Here is a 24,100-nt window from a genome sequence, read left to right as displayed (position 1 = left end):
TGTTGCATACTCTCATAAGCTTATACCATGACGTACTTTGAATCGTACTTTACCACGATAGTAAATATCTGACTGATGCTGACACGTCCCCAACTACATTTATGTTGACTAATACTCGTAAATTTGAACCCATTTGTAAAATTGTAGTCTGTCAGGAACTGCAAAATACACTATACATGTTATCTCGACTGCTTTTAATTGGTTGTCAGAATGTAAACGATTTATTGTTGCCACAGGAATTCTGAGAAGGGACCCGTGACCTACTGGGTCGTATACTAGCTAGTTTGTAATCTCGACGAAAGGCGCTTTTATTTAGCAGAATAAGACAGAAAACACGTGCACAAGACCAAACTCGCATTTCTGTAGCCTACAGTTCCTTGCATGAGCGAGCTTGCAAAGCAACCATGTGGCTGCTGGGATATGTCCCAAGTTTCCACATCACCGACTATCATAATATGACAACATAGAATTTGCAAGATTGTGTACTTAATTTTTTATTATATTATAATAATTTATGTAGAACACAATCTTGCAAATTTTATATTGTTAGACCTAGGTTTCGGGATATTCTTGCAACAAATTTTGTTCTGTAATCGGCCTATGTTATCTAACTTTTAATTGTTAAATTATATAATTAGCCGACTTATTTAACGAATTCGTTCAGTTGAACAAACAGCACTGACATAGTTATGTGTCAATATTCATATCTAGAAAAATCGGTCACAGTTGATAACTTAATGTGATCTTAAGAGGAACTTATTATTTTAAAATATTTACTCAAAAGAACTCGCGACATAATGCAGTGTAATCGGTCACCGGCTGGGCTTATTGCAAATTGATTTGTTACAGTTACACGTTCAGCTGCAAATGTTTGACTTATATAATAGAAACCTAAATCTGCATACAACTAGTTATAAAACATATTTCAATACTTCCGCCTTCGTTTGAATTATGTATTTACCGAATTCAATATGAATATATTTGCCTGTTAGAGTTAACACTGTAGCATTCTCTAAAGTAACAAAAAAGAGTCAATTTAAAAATAGAAAAAGGCCTTCTTAAGGGATAATCAATTTGCTTAAGATCTTAAGTTTTAATCTTGCTATTTTTTGCGGAAACTATTTATATGATGGTTTACACAAGACCCATTAAGTGTATACGTACATCTTATCTACACATAACCTGTATTGATTACAAAAATATCTTAAAATAATCTATGACAAAATGTAGCAAATGTGTTAATAAGTGTAAAACAAACCCCATAATTATAATATTAAATTAGTAATATATTTAACGCAAATAAATGTCAGTTTAAAAAGCTCACATAAACAAGAGATCTCGCGCCGATCTATATTCAAACACAGTTACTAACCCGTATATTCACGTTTAGTTATAACTTCTGGCTGCTTTATAATACACAAAGAAGCCAGTGTATTTTACAGTTGATTAAATTCTTATAACTGTTTTATCTGCAAGATTTAAGGTAAATTTTTATCACAATTGAAAAAATACGCTTTCTTTTAACATGTTTACGATTTTGATTTGTTTCAATGATGGAGTTTTGATGATTTATTTCAATAATTAATACGTTATTCATATGACAGTAAGGTACGATTCAAGATTCAAGATGGCGGATACGTCAATATGGATGACATACGTAAAGAGTGGATATTTGTACATATTTTCTTCCTTAACTAGCGTTGTTTGTGGATTTTATTCTTAGTTATTTATACCATTTTCAAGCGAAAGGAATAAGCTTTTGTTCTGTGTAAGTGTTATTGTCGGTTATATACGAGTTAAAAATTTCTTATTGTTTTAGTGATGCTACTATATACTTCATTTGTAAATAGGGTTCGCCTTTATAAAGTCAAGAGCAGTGCCCTTCCAATGTTAATGTAACACGTTTTAACTTATTTCTAAATGTACGCCGACTTAGTTGAAACGAAATGCTAGTTGATTGTTAGGAGTTAGTGTTTAATTGATTAAATTGAAATATTTTCCTTTTTTGTTTCAATCTAGCATAAATTAGCTATCGGCTATTTTTAGATGGTAAATTTGTACTGTAGTATATATTAAGCGCGGCAAGTAATCGGGTTTGCTCTTAATTTGAGCAAATCTAGGTTAGTAATGAAAGGTCATATTGGATCAAGACTGGATGAAACAGGTAAATTATAACGGTTTTTGTAAATGTAATATTATATTTAATATTGAACAATATTGTAAATCTTACATAACTTCTGAAGTAGGACTTTCTATTTCATATATGTTGTTTAACCCAACTCTATGTCACTATAAATAGTACTTCAATCTATAAACACATGGTAGATTTTTTCAACTCTTTGTTGTATAGTAATTCTAATTTTAGTATGAGTAAAATATAATTGACATGTATATGTTCATATGGTTTTATATGAAACTATATTGTGTAAAACAAATTTCCTCTGATATATAATATATACTGTAATATTGATTTTGAGAATAAGATGCATGTAGTATCTTGAAAACTTGCATTAGACTAATTTGGTAGCAAAACCATCATGTTGGGTCTTTGTTGTGAATGATTTGTCAAACTAAAAATAATAAAAACTAGATTACATTTTAAACATTGTTTGTTCACCTGCATGTAATGTAAGTTAAAAAGAAAGTAATTGTTACATATGGTGAAATAGAATCTTTAAGCTAAAATGATTTTTTGTTGTTTTACCGAAAGTACTTTAAGGCGAAGTATCTTAATTGTTTTCTTTCTTTTTATCAAATATTTAATTTTCATTCCTGACCTAAAATTTTTTAATTTGTAAGATATATTGATCAGCTGCATATATTAATTATCAATTAGTGATGATGATAATTATATTTTTATTAATTATTTATTTTCTATTTTGTACTGTTACAGTGTATATATAATGTATTTGAAATTATGTTTATTTTTATTAATAAAAGTTTTTAAGAACAGTTTGGTAGCTGTTGTGAACAGAACAGAACAGAACATACATCTTATTCTCTCAGGTACATAAGTACAGTATAGAAGAAAATAAAATTATTTAAAAAAGAGATTAAAGTTTGACAAAGGTGTGTAAGAAATACATATCGGGAGAGACCGTAATAATATGGTAATGTGAATTTGAAACTATTACATATTAATCCATATAGGTTCAGTAGTTACTGTATGAAATATAATACACAGTTTTTTGGGAGTTTTTGTTGTTGTTGATTTTTTATGCTTGAGTGCAGCTGAAGGTGCACTTGTATTCAGACTACATTAAAACACATCTAGTATAAGATAATGTCTTTATCTTTAAAAAGAATGGCTGTTTTTAGTTTAAGGCCATTTGAAAGGAAGCCCTACTTTTGCTCTTAATATGTAGGGAAATTGCTACTCAATATGTGTAGCTTAATTAAGCTATCATGGTCACAGGTAAATAACTCCCTCAGTGACAAAATATTAATTTTATGGATACTAATGGAATCCCTGTTGCAGAATAAATTGTTTTCCTAATTTTAAATCTGGGAACCCTATTTCTAAATAAAGTTATATCTCCTCTATCCCTATTTATTACTAATAAGTTCTTCTTCCACTAACAAGAAGATACATGACCCTACCATGAATGAACTTGATTTTAATTTTTTTTAAGTAAATATTTCTTCTTTCTTCAGTGGTTACTTTTTTCTACTACTTAATTTCATCTGACATGTAAGCATCTGGGTAAAATCTTTATATATTTAGATACATTGATAAAATTAATGAAGCTGTTTTTATCCATTAAAGTGCAGACTTCTATGGCAAAATTCTAATACCTCAGTCCTTTAATACAAATTAAAAAAAAAATGTCAAAGAGTTGAAGTATTTTTACTGTTTGTAGACTGTTTCTAAATAACTTTTATAATATAATGTATTTTACTATATTTTGTCAGCACAGGTGTGCAGTGAACTTTATATTTGAAGCATATATATTGTAAGAGATATCACTTATTTGACATTGACAGAATATATTCTTCTTCCGTAACATTGTTCAAGGACACCAGACAATTCACAGTATTACAGTGTATGTAAAACAGTGGATTGAAAAGACATTTCTTGTGTCTTATCATTATAATGATAAGTTCTAAGAAGGCCTCTAATGTGATAATATATAGTGATAGTTGTGTTACATTGATTCAATGATTTATATTGGCAGGTGGACACACATTGTATTAAAGTTGGTAATATAGTCGTATAAAGATGTTAACACAGTCAAATTGTAAATGAATCATTGATCGACTGTATAGTGTAGGAAAGTTCTGAGGTTTACTGCAAAATCAGTTATGACTATTGATCTGTTACTGCCATTCCTCTATATGGTAACTTTACGTTAGTTCAGAGACAGAGTACATCACTGTTTCCTGTATATTTTCATTCTGTTTATCCTCCTTCTGTCTATCTGTCTGTCCAGTTGTCCATTAGTGATATATTTTAAATTTTTATTTTTTCACTGTAAAATGCCTGTTTTTTTTTTCAAACACAACAACAACAACAAAAACTACAACAACAACACTTTATAGGTTTGTTATAATTATTCTTAATGCTGATATACATCACATTTTGTATATATTACTGTGGACTCACTTAATTTCGTGGGCATTTAATTTTGATAGTTTTTTATGTTTGTGGGTTCATAAATTCATGGATTCTCTGTTGTTGATTTTTTCTTTTTTGCAAAAAAGTAAAATGAAAATAATAAAACAATAAAAATAATCTTAAAGTAGCCAATTTATAAATTGTGTTTTTATGTTAAATTTGTGGATTGATCTATCTATAAAAATAACAAATATTTCTGCCGATTCAATAATAAGGATTTTGCAGATATTGTAATTTCTACTTTATTTGTTTTTATCTAATTTAATTAATGAAGAGTATCATTAATGAACTTTAAAAGCTATCTCATTCAACAGAGAAGTTAGTAAACATATTAAACTTGAATGTAATGTAATGGAATATGTTTCACTAATTTTATGATATTTTTGAGGACGTATAGTGAAGGTTTAGTTTTATATAATAATGTAATAAATATATGTTAGATTTGACAATAACATATCACCTGTATAGTCAGACTTGGCAATTATCTTTATAAAATGCATATTAGATGGAAAACAAGTTGCTCAAGGTGTGGAAGTTTTTACAAGTACTTTAAATACATAAAAGAAAATGAAAAACATTGATAGCCCAACAGTGCTAACAAAAATTTTAGGCAACACACCAATAATATGATAGCTCTAGTTATTGAGTTATAGCCCCTGAAAGGAAAAAAAACAGACATTATTTGCTTTTACTGTATCGTAAGGTTTTATTTTTGAATTGTACTATAACCATAATTATACTTATATACAGAACACATTGACCTACAATAGATCTTGACTGGCCAGCTACTGTCCTGGGTTCTAGACTAATTGACTTATTTTTATGTAGACTTGCATAATATACATGTATATATTAATTTTATTATATTAAAGAAGTAACTCGGTCCAATGGAACTCGACCAAGTTTGTCCAAATCATGGCTCAATGGTCAAAATTGGAACCACCAATGGGATCATTTATTAAATCATATACTTGTATTGTAATTTTGAAAAAAAGTGTTCCTGTAAAAGTGTTGAAGCTTTATATATCAACAGTTCAGGTATGTTTCCTTTATTTCAGGAATGTTTGTCTGTTAAAAGACTCTTTCCATTCTTCAGTGATGCCTCCTGTTAACAAACTATTTTCTTTATTTCAGGGATACTTTCTGGCCACAAACTGTAAATGAGATGGGCTTTTTTGAACCTACATGTATTTGTATGAAATAGCATAACTATGGCAACAGAAGAAATTCCAGCAAAGATAAAACCACCAAAAATTATTGAGCTCAGAGAGTCGCTAGTGGATAAAAAAAGAATCGGTATGATAGTATATATGAAAAGAAAAAAATGTTTGAAAATATTAAACAAATGCTAGGTAAATTACTACTGTGCTCAAAGTAGTTCATCATACTTTCATAAAATACCTTTCTACATGAGTATTAGCTATGATTATCCTGAAAAAGCTATTGTGAAACATGATTTAAAATCTGAGATACAGAACACATGTTGTTGGCATATCTTATATTTATTTAGGAATACAACCAATTTTTGGAAGTGACAATTTCCATTTGACAATTTATGTTGAATATTTACTCGAGTAGTTGAAGGATTTTTGTTGTTATGGAAAAAATACACAACCTTTTTACATCAATTTTTAGCTTTACTTTCTTAAAGAAAAGATTCAAGCTTTTGCAAGTTTTGCCACAGTCATTTGCTGATTCTATCCAAAAACTTACCATTGGTCATAATTTTGTCACAACAAGCCTTTGAGTTAATCAAGCTAAACTTGACCTTGACTTATAAATGATATTAAATGGGTGGTCTTCAGATATGGACACAACAACACTTGGGACAACACCAAAATGAATGTGACTTTAAATGACCTTTACCTTGAAGGTCAAATAATTAAATTTTGCTTGAATTTTTCTACAAATGAATAAATCATTGTTACTTTTTGATATTTGTTTTTATGCATGTTAATAACTATGCATATAAGGTTAATATTGAACTTGACTGGCCTTTATTTGACATTGCCATAACTTTCTTATTAATGGGTGGTTTTGAATCATACTTTGACAAAACAACGCTTATGAGGAAACCATGATGTTCAATAATTCAAGTAAGATTGTGATTTATAAATGGTCTTGACTTTCAAGGTCAAATATGGAATTTATTTTAAATGCTGTCAAAAAAAAATTATGTTGTCTTTGTTCCATTGTACTGTTGTTCCTGCCATATATTTACCTTTTAAAATAGGAAAAAATGAGTTTGGCAACTCGATTACTGTGTTATTGTTAATCTTTTTGTTCTGCCAACATAGATTTTTGGTAGACTCAACTGCTATAAGTTTATCACTTTGTACTTTACTTTACAGAAGTGTTATTGTCATTTTGTTCATTTGTTACAGGGTCATTCAGTCTAGTGCCTATTAAAAAGAACACAGAGTTCGGACCTTATGAAGGAAGAATTGTTTATGACAAGAATGATGAGTCACTGGACCCCAAGTTTTCCTGGGAGGTCAGTAATAATTGTATAATCATGCAAACATGATTTTTTTTAATGAATTGATGAATTTACTTTTTTTTAAAAAATTAGTTCATTAAGTTTTATATAAAACAAGTGATTGTTGTACCCTTGAGAAAAAAGGCTGTTTCATGAGTCAATATATGGCCTGTTTTGTAGAAAGAAAACAAATATTTTCTATGCCCTTGAACTTAGAAATGGGGGGATGCAGGTATATATTTGTCATGTAACAGCTCTGTTTAAATGTGTCTCATTGCCAACAATGTAAGTCATGTCATCTCGATTTTCTCATGAATAGAACTTACATACCAAAATATAATATACTACTGTTAAAAACTTCATTTTGATATATGAAATACATGTATGATCTATGTCAAATTTTTTATTGGGAAGGTTACTTAGGTCATTGTGCTTTTATTGACAAATTGTGTAAAAGATTATTTGTGACTGGCAAATTTAGTCTATGTATACTGTTGCCAGTATTGTCAAAGAACTACCCAAGCAAAAGGTGTTTTTTAAAGTTATCTTGTTTAGATCGAAGTTACAAAGTGATTATTATATGCCATGAATCAATGTCTCATATATATTGACCTATGCCTATTTTGTTGTACAGTTTATCTTTCATCTAAAAAAAAACAACAAATTGTACTACAGATAAAGGTTAATATGGAATATATTTATACTGCTAAGACATTAATTAGTCAGTGTTATTTTTCTATAAATTAATGTTAATGTTTAAATACAGAGCTATAAGCACAGAGTGCAAATAAACAGCAACAAAATAGAGTTGGGTAGCATCAGACCTTTCCTCTTATTGTCCAAACATTATACAATACACAATATATAGCAATGTAAACTAAAAGCTGTGCATATAAATAAATATGATAGTGATTAGATCAACATGAAGTAGTGGAGAAAGTTTATCAAAAGAAGAGGGGCTTAAAAAGGGTCTAGCGCTTCCATCAGAGCCCAGAATCATCCTCCAGGTATTATACATGTATATTCAACATATAATTTGATACAGGACCTTGAATATACATTACAATATGTTCATAATTATATTTATTTTTACAGGTGTTTGATTTGAAGACATTTAAGTACCTACATACTGTTGATGCGACCAATCCTGAGCATGGTAACTGGATGAGATATGTTTGTTGTGCAAGATACTTTGAGGAACAGAATATTGTGTCCACTCAGAATGGTTGTGAGGTGTACTACAGAGCACTGAAGGTAAATAACACTTATTTTGCTGAAATTTTCGTAATAGGTTTACCCAACTTTAAACTTGAAGCAGTCCATTAAAATTTAACAGGAATTTTATATCGAAATATGAAAATAAGCTACTAACAGATTGCATTGATAGTAAAGGTTTTGTTTCATGTAAACTTTAATCCTACTGAAGTTTTATAATTTTTGTCTTGCCTGGAATTTGGAACTGCCCAGTTTGAGCAGGCTGCTATGACTGCTGCTAATTCTTGTAGAGTTATGTTATGGTATTTGTTTATAATCACTGCAGTGGTAAGCTTTTCTGAATTGTTAATGTAATTTTATGCTATATTATCAATTTCTTTAAAAAAAATCAATTGAGGTCACTGTCCAAGGTCAATAACTCTGACATGGATTTTGACAGAATTTTTGCCCTTTTTGAATTAAGAAAATTCTGTATTATCCAGGCTCTTGTTTTATTAACAATCGCTAAGAATAGTTGAGCATACAGAATTTATTGAACAAGTTGAATAAAATTATTTTATGCAAGCATAATATTAATTCAATAAGTTTAGTAATGAAGCTACATGAATATAATATGCTCTTTATCATATATACAAAATAAGAGCTGTTAACGGGTAAAAAAAAATAACTTTTTCATTGACGCACTTATAGTGTAATGCTAACATTTAGTGAGTCTTTACTATGTTAGTATTATGCAAATGATGCCATGTCAAAATATATGCATGGCCGTGCAATATAGTTTTGGTAGTTGAAAAAGTGGCATGTGTATGTGATAAATTCTAATACTATGGCATGTTCAGAAATATTTTTTCACAAATATTTCAGCCAGAAGGAAGTCCAGCATGATTTGTGTGTTGTATTAATAATCACTCACAGATTGTACAAGTAAATAAGAAAAATTTGTATAACATGCCTGGTATGTTCATCAAACAGATTGAAACCTATGTGATTTTATAACTAGGAAATGGCCTTCATAATGCAATTCATTGAAATGTAAATGACCTTCTATGTCACTTTTACAAGTTTCAAATGTTTGTATGTGTCAATTGTAAATAAGTTGTATAGGACTTCAGTTTCTGGCCCTGGTGTAAATGAGTACCATTAAATTTCTTTGGAAATATTTTACTTTAATTGAAAATCAATTATTGTAGGATATAGAGGCAGGAGAGGAACTTTTGACCTGGTTTCAGCCAAAAAAGAAAAAGCGAAAGAAGAGCTTGGTTCGTAACTTGTCAGGTAAGACAATATTATAGATACTTAGTATGATGCAAAACTGTAGAATTTTGCTTACCCTGTCTGAATTTTTAGCTTACCTGTCACAAAGTGACACGGTGAGCTTTTGTGATCGCTTTTCGTCCGGCGTCCGTCCGTCCGGCGTCCGTCCATCCGGCGTCCGTCCGTAAACTTTTGCTTTTAATGACATCTCCTAATAAACCACTAAGCCAATTTTATCCAAACTTCACAGGAATGTTCCTTTGGTGGTCACCTTTAAAAATTGTTCAAAGAATTTAATTCCATGCAGAACTCTGGTTGCCATGGCAACCGAAAGAAAAATCTTTAAATATCTTCTTTTAAACAACCCAAAGAGCTAGAGCTTAGATATTTGGCATGAAACATCTTCTAGTGAGTGTCTACCAAGTTTGTTCAAATAAAAGCCCTGGGGTCAAAATTGGCCCCGCCCCAGGGGGTCATTGATTTTCCCTATATGCATATAGTAAAAACTTAAAAAATCTTCTTTTAAAGAACCCAAACAGCTAAAGCTAAGATATTTGGCATGAAACATCTTCTAGTGAGTGTCTACCAAGTTTGTTCAAATAAAAGCCCTGGGGTCAAAATTGGCCCCGCCCCAGGGGGTCATTGATTTTCCTTATATGCATATAGTAAAAACTTAAAAAATCTTCTTTTAAAGAACCCAAACAGCTAGAGCTAAGATATTTGGCATGAAACATATTCTAGTGAGTGTCTACCAAGTTTGTTCAAATAAAAGCCCTGGGGTCAAAATTGGTCCTGCCCCAGGGGGTCATTGATTTTCCTTATATGCATATAGTAAAAACTTAAAAAATCTTCTTTTAAAGAACTCAAAGAGCTAGAGCTAAGATATTTAGCATGAAACATGTTCTAATGGGTGTCTACCAAGTTTGTTCAAATAAAAGACCTGGGGTCAAATTTGGCCCCGCCGCGGGGGTCATTGATTTTCCTTATATGTGTATGGCAAAAACTTAAAAAATCTTCTTTGGAAAAACCCATATAGCTAGAGTTTAGATATTAAGCATAAAACATTTTCTAATCAGTGTCTACAAAGTTTGTTCAAATAAAAGCCTGGGGTCAAAATTGGCCCCGCCCCTGGGGGGTCATTGATTTTCCTTATATGTGTATAGCAAAAACTTAAAAATCTTCTTTGAAAAAACCCAAATAGCTAGAGTTTAGATATTAAGCATGAAACATCTTTTAGTAAATATCTACAAAGTTTGTTCAAATAAAAGCCCGGGGGTCAAAACTGGCCCTGCCCCAGGGGTGTCCTTGTTTTTAACTATATGTGTATAGTAAAAACTTAAAAAATCTTCTTTTAAAAAACCCAATGAGCTAGAACTTAGATGTTTAGCATGAATAGATTACTGCATGTTTTAGAAATATGCAGACTAGAATCTTCTAAATAAAAATTATGCTACCTGGTCCCTGTGGAAAAAAAAACTTTAAAGGTAAATAGATAATAAAAAAAAACGATTCTAATTAAGCTATTGTTTCTAGCAAAATAGGTAAATAAATGTTAAAGATAAAATATGTGTTAAAGTTGGACTTTTTTTGTCAGCTGGCATATGTAAAGTTCATTTACGGATTTAAATACCTTGCAGATCCTGCTGAACCAGATGTAGGAAGTTCCAGTTTACAGGAAACATCAGATCTTTCTAAAAACCCTCTTCAAAGTCCAGATAAACAGAAAAGGAAGAGAAAGCCAAAGGTTATTCCAGATGCTTATGATGGTCCACTTGATTGGTCAGAAAATGAACCTCCGCCAAAAAAGATTAAAGAGGATGTGTTTGAACCTCTTCAACCAGGCCAGAAAAGACGACGTAGAAAAAAGTTATCAACAGACAATGTAGACTCGGAGGTTTCCTCGAGGGCAACTAGTCCTACTTCAGATAAACAGAGCAACAATCCAGATGAGGAAACTGTAAAACCTGATCTTATTAAGATTGAGGAAGATAAAGTGGTTGCTAAACAGAAAGGAGAGCAGAAAGGAGAGGCTAAGAGAACCCCTCAAAAGAATAAAAAGTCGTTTTTGGATGTAAGCAATGTAAGGAGAAATTTATATTCAAGTACAATTGAAATGAAAAAAGAAAATGGCCCGCCTATGTCAATTGCTGAAATAAATAATTCTGTGGAATGGGAATTTCCAAAAAGTGGAGAAGAATACAATTTTGTTTTGAAGAAGCGCCATATTGTAAGTGATGTTGGTAAAAAACTTTACAAATGTGATATATGCCTTGGATTGTATAAACATATGTTTAGTTTGAAAAGACACTACCTTAGAAATCATATAAACTATAAATACCTGAGTAAGTCAGACATGACAAACTGTTTGATCAACTTGGCGCAGGTTAAACATTTAATGCGAAATAAATTCCCAGACACAAAAGAGAAACCTGATATACAGGAAAGTAACCAACTGGATGAAAGCAATACAAGTGATAAACAGAATGCAGATGATGATTGTGACGGTATTGTCAAAAATGAAATTGAAGAAAATACAAATGATTCTGATGAAAATGTTGAAAAAATCAATTTAAATGACGAATCTAGTCCGAAACGTGTTCATGACAAAAGTGTACCTGATACAAGTGTCGATCTCAAGGAAGATATGAATGAGGTAAAAAATGATTCACACGAAGAAATAAAGGGAGAAACAATGGAGAGTCTTGATGAATCTAGTCCAAATAATGTGTGCAATATTGACCAACAAAATAAAATAGATGACAAAGAAAATGAAAACTTTTGCAAGAAATTAGAAATTGATGAAAGCAATAATGATGGTACAGAAGATAAAAATGATGATATAGAAGATAAAAATAATGATACAGAAGAAAATGATGAAAATAATACCAATGCAGCTATAGAAGCTGAGAGGAAAGTTGTACCAATGCCTGGACTATTCCGTTGTTATACTTGCTATTTGACATTTGATGACTTCATCACGATAAGGGAGCATACCCAGAATCATCCGGAGCAGATAGACGGAGCATGTTACCCTTGTGATATGTGCAGCATGAGGTTTAACTATAAACATAATCTTGTCAGACATCGGAAAACACACAATACAGAAGGTAATAGATGGAATACCAGTAATTAAATTTCTAATTTTATTCTTTGTCATGATTCTCACACAGTCTGTTTAGAACATTCCAGGATGAAGTGTTTATGTTCTTTTATTTAGGAAACAGATTCCACAACTTAAGTAAACAATTTTATAACTGAAAAGTATATATCACTGTAAGGCCTGTTGGTCCATTTCAATTTTCTCCCTGTACATGTCAAATTGCTGTGAACACTTGGTTTCAACAAAAGGAACCTTTTTTTATGTGTTTTTTTCCGACCAAACATTATTGTTTGTACTTTACTAGCTTTTGGGATCTTAAAAACTACAATAGCTGTATCTTAATGTACATGTCTGAATAGTCTAATTAGCATGAAAATGCTTCTTAAAGTACGGTAGATTAATTTGGAGGGAAAATTGAAACTCATAGGTAGACTTAAAAAAATTTTGTTTTTAGAAATAGGAAAGTTGTCATATTAAAAAATTATTTGTTAGATTGTAAACGTATTTGTTGTGCTGTGTATTATACAGGTATAAAAGCAGTTGATAGAGACACACTATCCAAGAAATCTGAGAATCAATCACCCCATAAACATCTTCTACCATCTAAAAATAGTTCTTCACCAGAGAAAAAGCCATTACTTCTGCCTACTGTGTTCCGCTGTGGAGTTTGCCCGCAGAAGTTTGACAGTCAGGCCAATGTTGTTAAACATGTTAAGGAAGAACACAAAACTGGTAGGTGGTTGTTTCTATAGCTATTTGTCCCATTTTCTACAATTTTTGGATATGCTCTATTGTATTTTTTAATACTGTTTGAAATTGGAATGGTATAGTGCAAGTTTAGGGGCTTTTAATATGAAAATTTTATAATCATGCTCTAAGACTAAACAATAAAGAGAATTTTTAGACAGTAATATTTAAGAATTGTTTATACATGTATATTGTAAAATGAAAAGGAAAATATTTCTGAAATCTGGAAGAGTTCAGCATGTAATACTCCATAATGTAAAGTAATAGGACTTAAAAAAAATTTTTATTTTACCATTAAGAGGTTAATTAGACTTGATCAATTTTGATATGAACAGAAACATAGGAAGAGAACTGACCTTGACAGTCAAATTGTTTAATTTTGCTCGAAAAATATGCATGATAGGGCACCTGCTGTCTGTTCAACCAGTCTTCATTTTACCTTATAATGAATTAGCATGTACCTTACCATTTCAAATATGCACAGCACAATATGTTAAATTTCCATTAGCATTATTGTGATAGATTTATTTGTTGATAGTTTTGACAGTAATATACACAATGTAGTGTATAAAATATTGAACTTGATAACAAATTTACAATTTTGAAGTTGAATTAATTGATCATATTAATTCCTAATTGAAAATCAATAATTAATTCCATTATGATATTGCTTTACTTCAAAAGATGATACCTGGATATGTTTACACTTTCAACAATGTAGAATTTCTTTAAGTATGTTTCATTACTTTATTATAATATTTCATTTTTTTATAACCAAAAAAAACCAAAAAAACAATGTAATATTCACATGTTAATATTGCAACAAATGCAACTTTTTACTTTCAAGTGAAATCATGTACTCTTTAATTTAGTTTAAGACTTAAAGTTAATACTTAAAATTTCCCTGCTAAAGTGCTGAACAAAATATTCTCAGAAAAAATACATTGTTGTTTTTTTTTAAGGTAAATTTTAGCCAGTAAAATTGCATTTAAATTAATTAGTATTGCTTTTAACTTTAAAAATGTTTACAGATAATGTCCATATTTTCTCTAAGTAAAAAAAATATAAATTAATATAAACACCTACATAATTCTATATTAGATTTATTAATATCATATTTCTTTAAGATTAATCTTATATTTACAAGTGCATGGTAGATAATTTTATAAAAAAAATTGTTTCAACTCATCATTTTCTTTTGCCTTAAAACTAAAACAGTAGATAAAAATGTGATAAATATTTGTTAATGGTGCAACTTATTAATGACACACTTTGTACTTCTTAATTATTTTAGAATAAGTGTGAAGAATTGTATGTAACATATTATCAGGGCAATTTCTCACCTTTTTATTTTATCAAGTAAGATAATCTATGGTCCTGTGAATGCCTTACATTATGGTATAGGTAATTTTAACAAGAACATATAGGTAACAAAATAAAACAATGATGTACATGTCTTATCATGTGAATGTATCAGAGTTAATTAGACTAAGTGTGTCTGAAATTACCTGGCAGTGAAAATTGTGTGATATCCTTTGATAAAGATCAGCTTGCTACCAGTATATTTTAGTGGGTATATATAGTTACATTTTGAGATGATATGCATCATACAGATCATGTGTTGAACTATATCAACATATAGAATATTTATTTAAGCAAAATTTAATGGTTTAGAGGTTAAGAAAGAGAGCATTTGTTTTACTTTAATTGGATAATTTATGTTAAGGATTCAGCTAAAATGGTAAGTCAGTTATTTGAATATCATATGAATTCATAACAAGATGTTTTAATAATATGTTTGTATATACTATGGCTTAGTGACTTAGTGACATTTACAGGGTAAATATGATCATAATATCTATAATATATTATGATTTATGAACTGTTTATTTTCAGGAAGCAAGTTTCAATGTTCATATTGTGGGAAGGAATTCCTGTCTATGCCTAATATGAAAAAACATGTCCGCTTCCATCTTGGATATCGTGCAACTTGTCGTATATGTTCCGAGGCTTTTTCTAACGTCGGTGCTCTACGTAAACACACACGTGTCTCACATCCCGACATTTATAAAGCTAAACTTATTGAAAGGCTTGAGAAGTATGGTGTACTAAAAGGACCAGATAAAAATGCTTTGAGTAAAGAAATTGTTGATAAAGTAAATTTAAATAGGAAAAAATCTCAAGAGTCTCAAGAAGTAGAGTCAGTTGAAATTGATAAAAAAGAAGTGAAACTGGAAACAAAAAATTGTAAAAAGGAGGAAAGCCAGGAGGAGGTAGATAATGAAATAAACTTTACAGCAGATGAAATAGATGATGGTGGGTCTCGCTTTAAATTTGCATGCACTGTGTGTAAGAAAAGATTTAGTAGTTATATTAATATGTGTAGACATAGACGCAAGATACACAGTAATGAAAATCGGCATAGAACTGAACAGTGTTTAACTTTTGGCCGTAAACCAAGAAATAACCCCTCGCCAATTTTAGAAAATCCAGTAGAGGTGGCAGCTTTTTATGCCAACATATCACACAATATTGCTACAAATTTGAACTGCTACATTGATGGTAAAGTAGAATCTCTGCAAACTTTTGCAGACCATGTAAAAATAGAAAACTATGATGGAAACTTTGGTTACAATGTGGGAAATGAACAACCAAATGATTTAAGTTGGGAAAATTACAATTTTCCGCAAGATTTCAAACCTGTGCAGACAGTTTCATTTGCTGATATAAAAAATGTACTAAATATTCATAATGATTTTGATTCACATTGTATGTCTGTAGATGATAGAGGATCTGATTGTGAAAATAACTTGAAGAGAAGTGAACAGAAAGAAAAACAGGGCGAGGATAACAGCGTAAGCAAACACAAAAGTTATTCAATAGGTGATAAAAATATTGTAAAGCATAAACATTTGACTGAAACAAGAAATGATCAAGGAAACTGTGATTCTAATTATCAAGGCATAGAAGAAAGTGTTGAAGATTCTGAAGTTCGGGAAATTAACAGTGACAAGTGTGAGAAAGAAAAGCGATTTGATAAAACTTGTGATACATCTGAGGAAGGTGATACCATGGGTAAATCATCACATGGTCTAAAGGCTCTGGCCAATTTAGGCTCAGTGTGGTTAAAACGTGGGGCAGGAGATGGGAAGAGTGATATGAAGAATGCTGAACTTGGTGCAGTTGGTATACTTCCTATAGGGACTTCCATTTATACAGACTCACCTGCTGCTAAAACTTTTCATCAGGTAATTTCAACTTTAATGTTATTCTAGCTAGTTTTATTATTATTTTAATGTAGTTTTCCGTTTTGACAAAAAAATCACTCTTAATTTACCATGTTCTGAAAGTAAAAGCTGTTTCAACTTTTTTTGAATGACAGAATGTTTTGATGTTGAATTACTGAAAAATATTAACAATATTAAAAAATATGAACAACTTTATTAGCTATTAATAAATAAAAATGTTATGATTATTAAGGGTTTAATGAATTTTGAGAATAGTTCTAAATGTCAGGACAAGCATCCATTACTATAGTTTCACTTTACATATCATCATTGGAAACTACATTGTGTACAAGCTGTATTAGTATTTTAACAGAAAAGCATTTTGCTGATATTTTTGAAAATTTACTTCTTTTTGTTTAAGCAGTTTAAGTTTAATTAAGGTATTATGATATCTTTGCAGGTAAAACTTGGAGAATATGCTAATTTCCAAGATGATCTGATGCCCTTCGATATGGACTGTCCAGTTACCAAGGCAACTCAAAATAACAAGACAAATTCAGAACAATGTTATTTATTCACAGGTAATTTTAACAAATCAGCAACCTGCAATACCTTAAGCTGAAAAATGAAAGTAATAGTTAAGACATAAATAAGTAGGTTGCAATGATTCGGTTTCTCACTGACTTAAATGAATTTATAAATGTTCAGCATTTCTACATGACAATAAAGATAGTGGTATGATCGATTAGATAATAAAAAAAAATAGAAAAAATTAAGACCTTCTATTTGGATAGCAGTTCGTTTAGTATGATATATATTTTCATATAATATGTAGAAAGTAAAATATGTCTCTGTTGATTTCTGTTTAAAGTTTATTTATTGCATGATTATTGAATTATGATATATAAATTATGTTTGCATTTATTAGATGAAGAGAAAAAACAGGTAGTTCAAACAGCAGAGAAGTTTAACAAGAGTGCTCAAGATCAATTGGAAGCTCTGTATGACAGCATTGACAACTGTGAACCAGTCCCAAACACAATAAAGTCACCCAAGTCCCTAAGTGAACTATGTGAAAACACTCTTGGTCTGTGTCACACGTCAAAGAAAAGGGAGCGAGAAACATCCTTGAATGTTGAGGTTGCCAATAAGCTTAAGCTATCAACAAATATTCAGAAGGATCAGTATGGACAAACGACAATGGAAGATGGTCCCAATTATGCTGATGAACCAGAAGAAAGTCCATTTTACAATTATGAATCTATTATGTTTGGTAAGAATGGAGATATAGTGCAAATTTGTGGCGTCTGTAAGAGACATTTCTCTGATATAGATGGCCTGTTGCGACACCACACAAAGAAACATCCTGCAGTTCAATGCAGCTTTCTACAGGTAGAACAAGGATATGAGATTGAAGATTTACATTTTTCAGAACCGTCAACAGTAGGAGCTCTAGCAGTTACAGACCCTGGACTCGATACTGTTTCTGATATGGACTTGTTTAGATGTACAAATTGTGCTGCTGTATTTAAAACTGTTTCTAAACTGCATGTACATATGGTTAACTGTTCATCAATTGACCCAATATTTGGTATTCAGAAGATGGAGAGTCAGTCCAGAACACCATTGAAAAAGAAGCTACAAAAGAAGATATTTAGCTTGTTTGGAAATAAGACAGATGCCACAAATGAGTTAAATTCTTTAACCTTCAAACTTACTCAGCAAAGAAACGAATCTCAGTCACCAAAACGTGTGTTCACTGGTTGTAGAAAAAGAACATCGTTTATTTTACCAGACTCTCCGCAGAAACTTGTCAGTGAACAGAAACCATTAATACCTACTTCATCTGGATACAATCCACAGAATCATGTCAGACGAAGAGAATTAACAGAAATATTGGATACATTGACATGCGAAGCTTGCGGGCTTAAGTTTAAGACTATTATATTACTTGAACGCCATGTCAAATACTGTTCAAAGAAAGAAAAATTTAAAAGCATTCAACCAATGGCATGCCCATTGATAGATGAATCACTTGAAAAAATCAAGAACATGTGCTTGTATTGCAACAAGAACTTTACATATACAAAAAGCTTAGTAAATCACTTTCAAGATTTTTGTCCAGTCAAAAGGGCAAAATTGGATAAGGGGGAACTTACTGAGCAAGATAAAATGAAAGAAGCTGAGATTATAGAAAGGATTCAAAAAGGAGAAGAAGTAAAAGCAGTTAAGCCAAAGGAAATAGAGAGTCGCCCTAAAAGAAATATGCCATGGCAGGTTGGAAGGAAATCAAAGCGTAAAGGTCATTCTTGGACAAATATAAAGAAAAGAAACCAACAGAAACAGTCTATTGGAGGAGCTGAAGTGGTTGAAGAGTCTGATGACAATGAAGGGTATGAATCTAGTGAATCAGAATCTGGAATGGAGGGAAATAAACTCACTGCTGCACCAGATGTAGATGATACTGACAGTGAAGTGAAAGAACCTTTGGTTGATACAACATCTAATGTTTCTGACAGTGATAAAATTGTAGACAGTGAAACATGTGATATAGTAAGAAATGAAGCAAAAGCTAGAGAAGGTAATGGTGAACAGTTTCTAAAAGGGTTATCAGACAAAGATAAGGTTAGTAATTATAACCCAGTTGTGAGTACTCCCTGTAACAAAATATTAGATGAAAATTCACACCTAGCAGTACCAGTGATTGAAGATGTTGTGCCAGCCTGTGCTATACCAACAGCTCTAGCAGTAGTTCAAGATGTTATTCAACCACCTGACATAACACCGCCAGTTGCAGTTCTTCAAGATTGTTTGTCACCAATTGGAAACACCAGCTTTAATTCCACTGATTCATCATTTGCTGAAAAGGATGGACCTATAACTCTATACACTTGCATTGATGTAAATAATACCTCTTTAAATTGCACAGCAAGGTATAGTGTAAACTTGGTTAATCCAGTAAAAAAATATAGACCTATTGCGCCAAAGCCCAAGTCATCATCATCAATGTTTCACTGTGTTTCAAAACTGATTCCAACCTCAAAACCAGTTAGTTCTGAAAAGGCCTTAGGAATAGACAATATAGCAACTTATGAAAATGGAAGTAATTTTAAATCATCCAGTGTGGAAATAAAAGAGGAAGCTAAATTTAAAATGGCAGAACAGGGTTTGATAACAGGAAAGCGAAAACGGGCAAGGGTAGGAAGAGTTGAAGAATTCCTACGTAATGCCTTTAAAAGGAAAAAGAATAAATTAGAAAGGAGATTAACAACAGGTGAGAAAGAGAGTTCTTTAACTTTAGTAGATCATCAATTGAAATCAGCAAGTGACTGTTTAGAAAAATCAAAATTGGTTGATACAGATACAATGAAATTAAGCATTGGAGATGCATCTTATTTGAAATCTAAACAAGCTGAAGAGAATACTCTTAATAAGATTTGTCAGGTAGTATTATCCAAAAAGAAACATTTGGGAGATAAATTAACTGAAGAAAGTGCAGAAACATCAGTACAAATGCACAAGTCCATGTCAAATTCATGCATTGATGTGTATCATAACGAAGAACAACATATTCAGAATGAATATCAATTTTACAGTGACAAAGGTAAGCTTGATAATGAATCATCGTCTATAAATACTAATCAAAAGCGAGGTAGGGGGAGACCTAAGGGATCAGGCATGAAAAAGCCGGCATATAAATTGAAACCTTTGCCTGGGAGAAAACGTGGAAGACCACGCAAGTTTAGTTTACCTGAAACATCAACTATTGATAATAAACTTAAATGTACTTCTGATCCTTTAGTTTCTGAGACTTGTGAAATTTCAGTTGATAAAGGAATTGATACTACAACAGAATTGGACAACTTTGCTGAAAGTGACAGTGGTGTAGAAAATAATGCACAGCATTCAGAAAATGAAAAGGTTTCCACCTATGATGTAGTGGCAGTGAATAAGAATGCTCATGATCTACAAGGTGATACAAAAGAAAGCCTCATGAAGTCTGGTGAGTCTTTCACTGGTAATGCAGAAGAGGAAATTGATGGTTATCCTGTTAATGGTAATGTCTTAAATATTTGTTCAGATGGTGAAAAGCGTAATGAAGTTAATAACAGCACTATAAAAGAAACTGAATCAAACGAAATGATTGGTCATACTACCTCAAATGAATCAATTGAACAAGGAGGTAATATTGTATGTGATCAAACGAATGGAAAAAGTACAGTTCATAAAAGTGTATCTGTCACAAACAATGTAAAAGATGAACACCATAAGAAAGTATTGAACAAAGAAGTTGATGAAAAAGAAAATCCTGTTAAGTTGAAACAATTTGAAATTACTGATAAATACAATACCAAGAAGACTTGCCCATCTGATCATGTAATAAACTGTAAATTTGATAATTATGATGAAGTGGATGGAGGTTACATTGAAGACACTGACTGTATGATAAACAGACAAAATAATGTAACATATGATGATAAAGTAACATGTGATGATCTTTCTAGTAACATATGTAACAAAGGTGATGAATCAGATTTGACAAATTATACTAGTGTTAAATTTATTGCAGAGCAGATTGCAGAAAAATCTTCAGAAAAAATGGCTTATTGTGTTGTACCAAGCAAAGATGAACAAGAAACAGTCGATAGGGATAACTTTGGCAAGGCTCATGCTGGAACAAACAGTTTGGATAACAAGCAGATTTTCTTGTATGACCATGTTGGTCACAACATTGAATGTGAACAGAAATGTCCGAATGAAATCAGCTGTAAAGAATCTGACAAACAAGATGTGAAAGATAAAAATACAGAGAAAGAGATTGACACTGAAGATAATACTAGTGACAATGATTGTGCTAAAGACTTTATTCCAGAATCAGAAACAAATGCAGCTAGTGAACTTGATGTTTTATTAGAACCTGTTCTCAGTCCAGGTGAAAGAGTGAAAATGAATAAAAGAAGCTGTAAGAAGGATGTTGATCTCTCGTCACCTGTGTGGGTTAAAAGAACAAAGTTGCACAAAGGAAAATCAGAGAAGAAACTAGATGACCCATTAATTGAAAGTGAGACTAATAGAAAAACTCAACATAAAGCACAGAGGACGGATGATAGTGCTGTAGTCGATAATAAATGTATGAAAATTGTTGGGAAATCTGATGATAGTAGTCTTGATATAGGTAGAAAGAGGAAAGTTGCTGAACTAGATGATGAAATTGCACCCAAACTAAAACATTTTAAGCAAGATGGTGTAAAGGGAAGTGTAAAAACTAACATAAGATTTAAGAAATGAATCTTGCATTGTCCTATGGTTAAAGACTTGTATATCTGATATCTAAACTTTGATATAAAATTTGTATATAGGTGTACATGAAATAGTCTTTCAAATGATTATATTTTAAAGCAAACACATTTATTAGTATGATAACTAAGAATGTTATTTTTGTCTTGTTACATTATTTTAAGGTATCATGTGTAAATAGTACTAAATACTTACTTTTAAATTTGATTTTTTTTTCATCAATGAAATTGATTGTTATTATTTGTACATTGTATACTGTCTTTCTGAAAGATACCATTATGGTGAAAATAAATTAATTATTTTGCATAAATATTGTTTTCAAGATTGTTTTTATTAGGATGAAATCTGATGTGGAATACTGAAATGTCATTATCTGTCAGTCTGTTCCAGCAATTAGGCGTGTACACATGTATATGTGAATAAGGAAATGAAGTCCACCAAATGCCTTCTAAATCCACCTGTAAATTATTTAGTTGTGACATTACAATACTTTTATTGCATTTTAGAAATATAAATGGTAATTTAATACTGGTCTGTAAATTTAGATACACTACAACATAATTGTGCATCTATTGAATACTTAACATAATTGTGCATCTATTGAATACTTACAGTAAATGTTACCGGCGTCGACATTATTATTAAGACCAACTGTAAAAAAAAATCAAGAAAATTTTCTGTTCAGAGCCTTTTGGAACTGGTTTGAATATTTCAGTAAAATTTCAAATGGAATTTAAAATGAAATTAGCCATAATGCATGGTAAATGCCTTCATAATTCATTATTAATGGACAGTTGAGTTATTTCCCTTTGATATCGGAAAAAAGAAAGTCACTTGGCATAAATGTATCACTGTATGAAGATACGATGCACAATAATTGCCATCAAAGTGAGTAGATGACTCCGTTTTTCATGTTACATACACATGTATTTGTTACGCAGTTTTCGACATCTGCTCGTCATGCTGTGAAATAAGATAATCTCTAGCTAGTCTAGGCAATCAAAAGATATCCAGTCATTTATATTGATCATTATATTTTACCAGTTGTTCAAACTTCTGATTTAATCGTTGCGTATCATTAAAAATTATAATTTTCTGTAAAGAATAAAGCGTATATATCAACCAATTTGAGTCCTGGTCTAATTATGTTCAAATTTCGTGCAATGACGTACAGTAACTAACTACATAATGTTTATTCGATGAATTACTGCGATATCATAAATATTTAACGAGAACACACTCGCTTGCAAATTCCATTACTTGTATCTATTTTCATGTATATATCTATTTTCATGTATATGTATGTAAAATATGATACTGAGCTGTCAATCAAATTATAAGGTAAATAAATACTTTATAATACCAAACAGCTAAATTAAACAGCAGGTATTTGCTTGCTTTGTCAATTATTTCTGTACGATATAGGACTTTTTTTTAAAGTAAAAAAGGCTTGAAAAGATGCTCAGCATATGATGAATGCTGTTGTTATTAACTGGTTTTCAGCAATGGCATAGGTATTTTATCAACTAACTAGGTATGTTTACTCAATGAATTACTGCAAGGTAACGAGAACACACCCATTTGCAAATTCTATGGTTTCCATCAATTTTCATTATTTATTCACATTTGTGCGAACTATTTCCCTCGCTTTTTGAAGCAATATGCTCTCCAGTTGTCAATTATAAATGAACCACTGAAAGTGAAAGCGTAATGAATAACTGAAAGTGTACTTTTTTAGAGGTAACTGGGGTTCTGTAATACATTATTGTAAGTGCGTTCTTTTAAAGGTAATAAAGGTTCTGGAATGCCGTTTCGGGATATAAGCCATTCTTTCAAAAACAACAAAAACATTGGTGCATGATAAATTAATGGTATACATCACAATAAACATATTAATATCCAATAAAGAAAGTAGAACCTTGCTTAAATAATATAAATATTGTCTCTGGTTCTAAACGGACCTCTTTTTAACGTGCATTAATATTTTACTGATCAAAAAGTGCAGTGAAAAAAGAACAATGATGAATTCAGACAATTTTTTGGTCAAAAGTTATTTTACCTGGATGTATATCTAATTTGTGTCTGATATGTACTTATACGGATGCTTAAATGTGACAACGAATTTTGAAACAATTTTAAATGGGCTATAGATCGAAGTACATTTG

The 24,100-nt window shown here is 31.1% G+C and overlaps 1 protein-coding gene across 3 annotated transcripts; it reads left to right on the top strand.

Annotated features, from left to right (window-relative positions):
* The first annotated feature begins 1,362 nt into the window (after positions 1 to 1,362).
* LOC132737719 (uncharacterized) lies at positions 1,363 to 22,245 on the top strand. 3 transcript variants are annotated; one of them, XM_060725046.1, is made up of 10 exons: positions 1,363 to 1,483; positions 5,750 to 5,911; positions 7,000 to 7,109; positions 8,190 to 8,348; positions 9,500 to 9,584; positions 11,201 to 12,670; positions 13,192 to 13,395; positions 15,307 to 16,658; positions 17,098 to 17,218; positions 17,566 to 22,245. In XM_060725046.1, the coding sequence occupies exons 2-10, from the start codon at positions 5,827 to 5,829 to the stop codon at positions 21,924 to 21,926; spliced, it is 7,947 nt and encodes a 2,648-aa protein (XP_060581029.1). In that variant the 5' UTR covers positions 1,363 to 1,483; positions 5,750 to 5,826; the 3' UTR covers positions 21,927 to 22,245. The 3 variants fall into 3 exon arrangements, with proteins under 3 accessions (XP_060581029.1, XP_060581032.1, XP_060581030.1); XM_060725049.1 differs by lacking the exon at positions 1,363 to 1,483 and adding an exon at positions 1,573 to 1,768; XM_060725047.1 differs by lacking the exon at positions 1,363 to 1,483 and adding an exon at positions 2,007 to 2,164.
* The last annotated feature ends 1,855 nt before the right edge of the window (positions 22,246 to 24,100 follow it).

The sequence above is a fragment of the Ruditapes philippinarum genome, unplaced genomic scaffold (genome assembly GCF_026571515.1).
Source record: "Ruditapes philippinarum isolate M1 unplaced genomic scaffold, ASM2657151v2 ctg2555_1_1_1_1, whole genome shotgun sequence".
Classification (NCBI taxonomy): domain Eukaryota; kingdom Metazoa; phylum Mollusca; class Bivalvia; order Venerida; family Veneridae; genus Ruditapes; species Ruditapes philippinarum.
The sequence above is the reverse complement of the archived record's forward strand: the minus strand, read 5'-3'. Positions and strand labels throughout refer to the sequence as shown.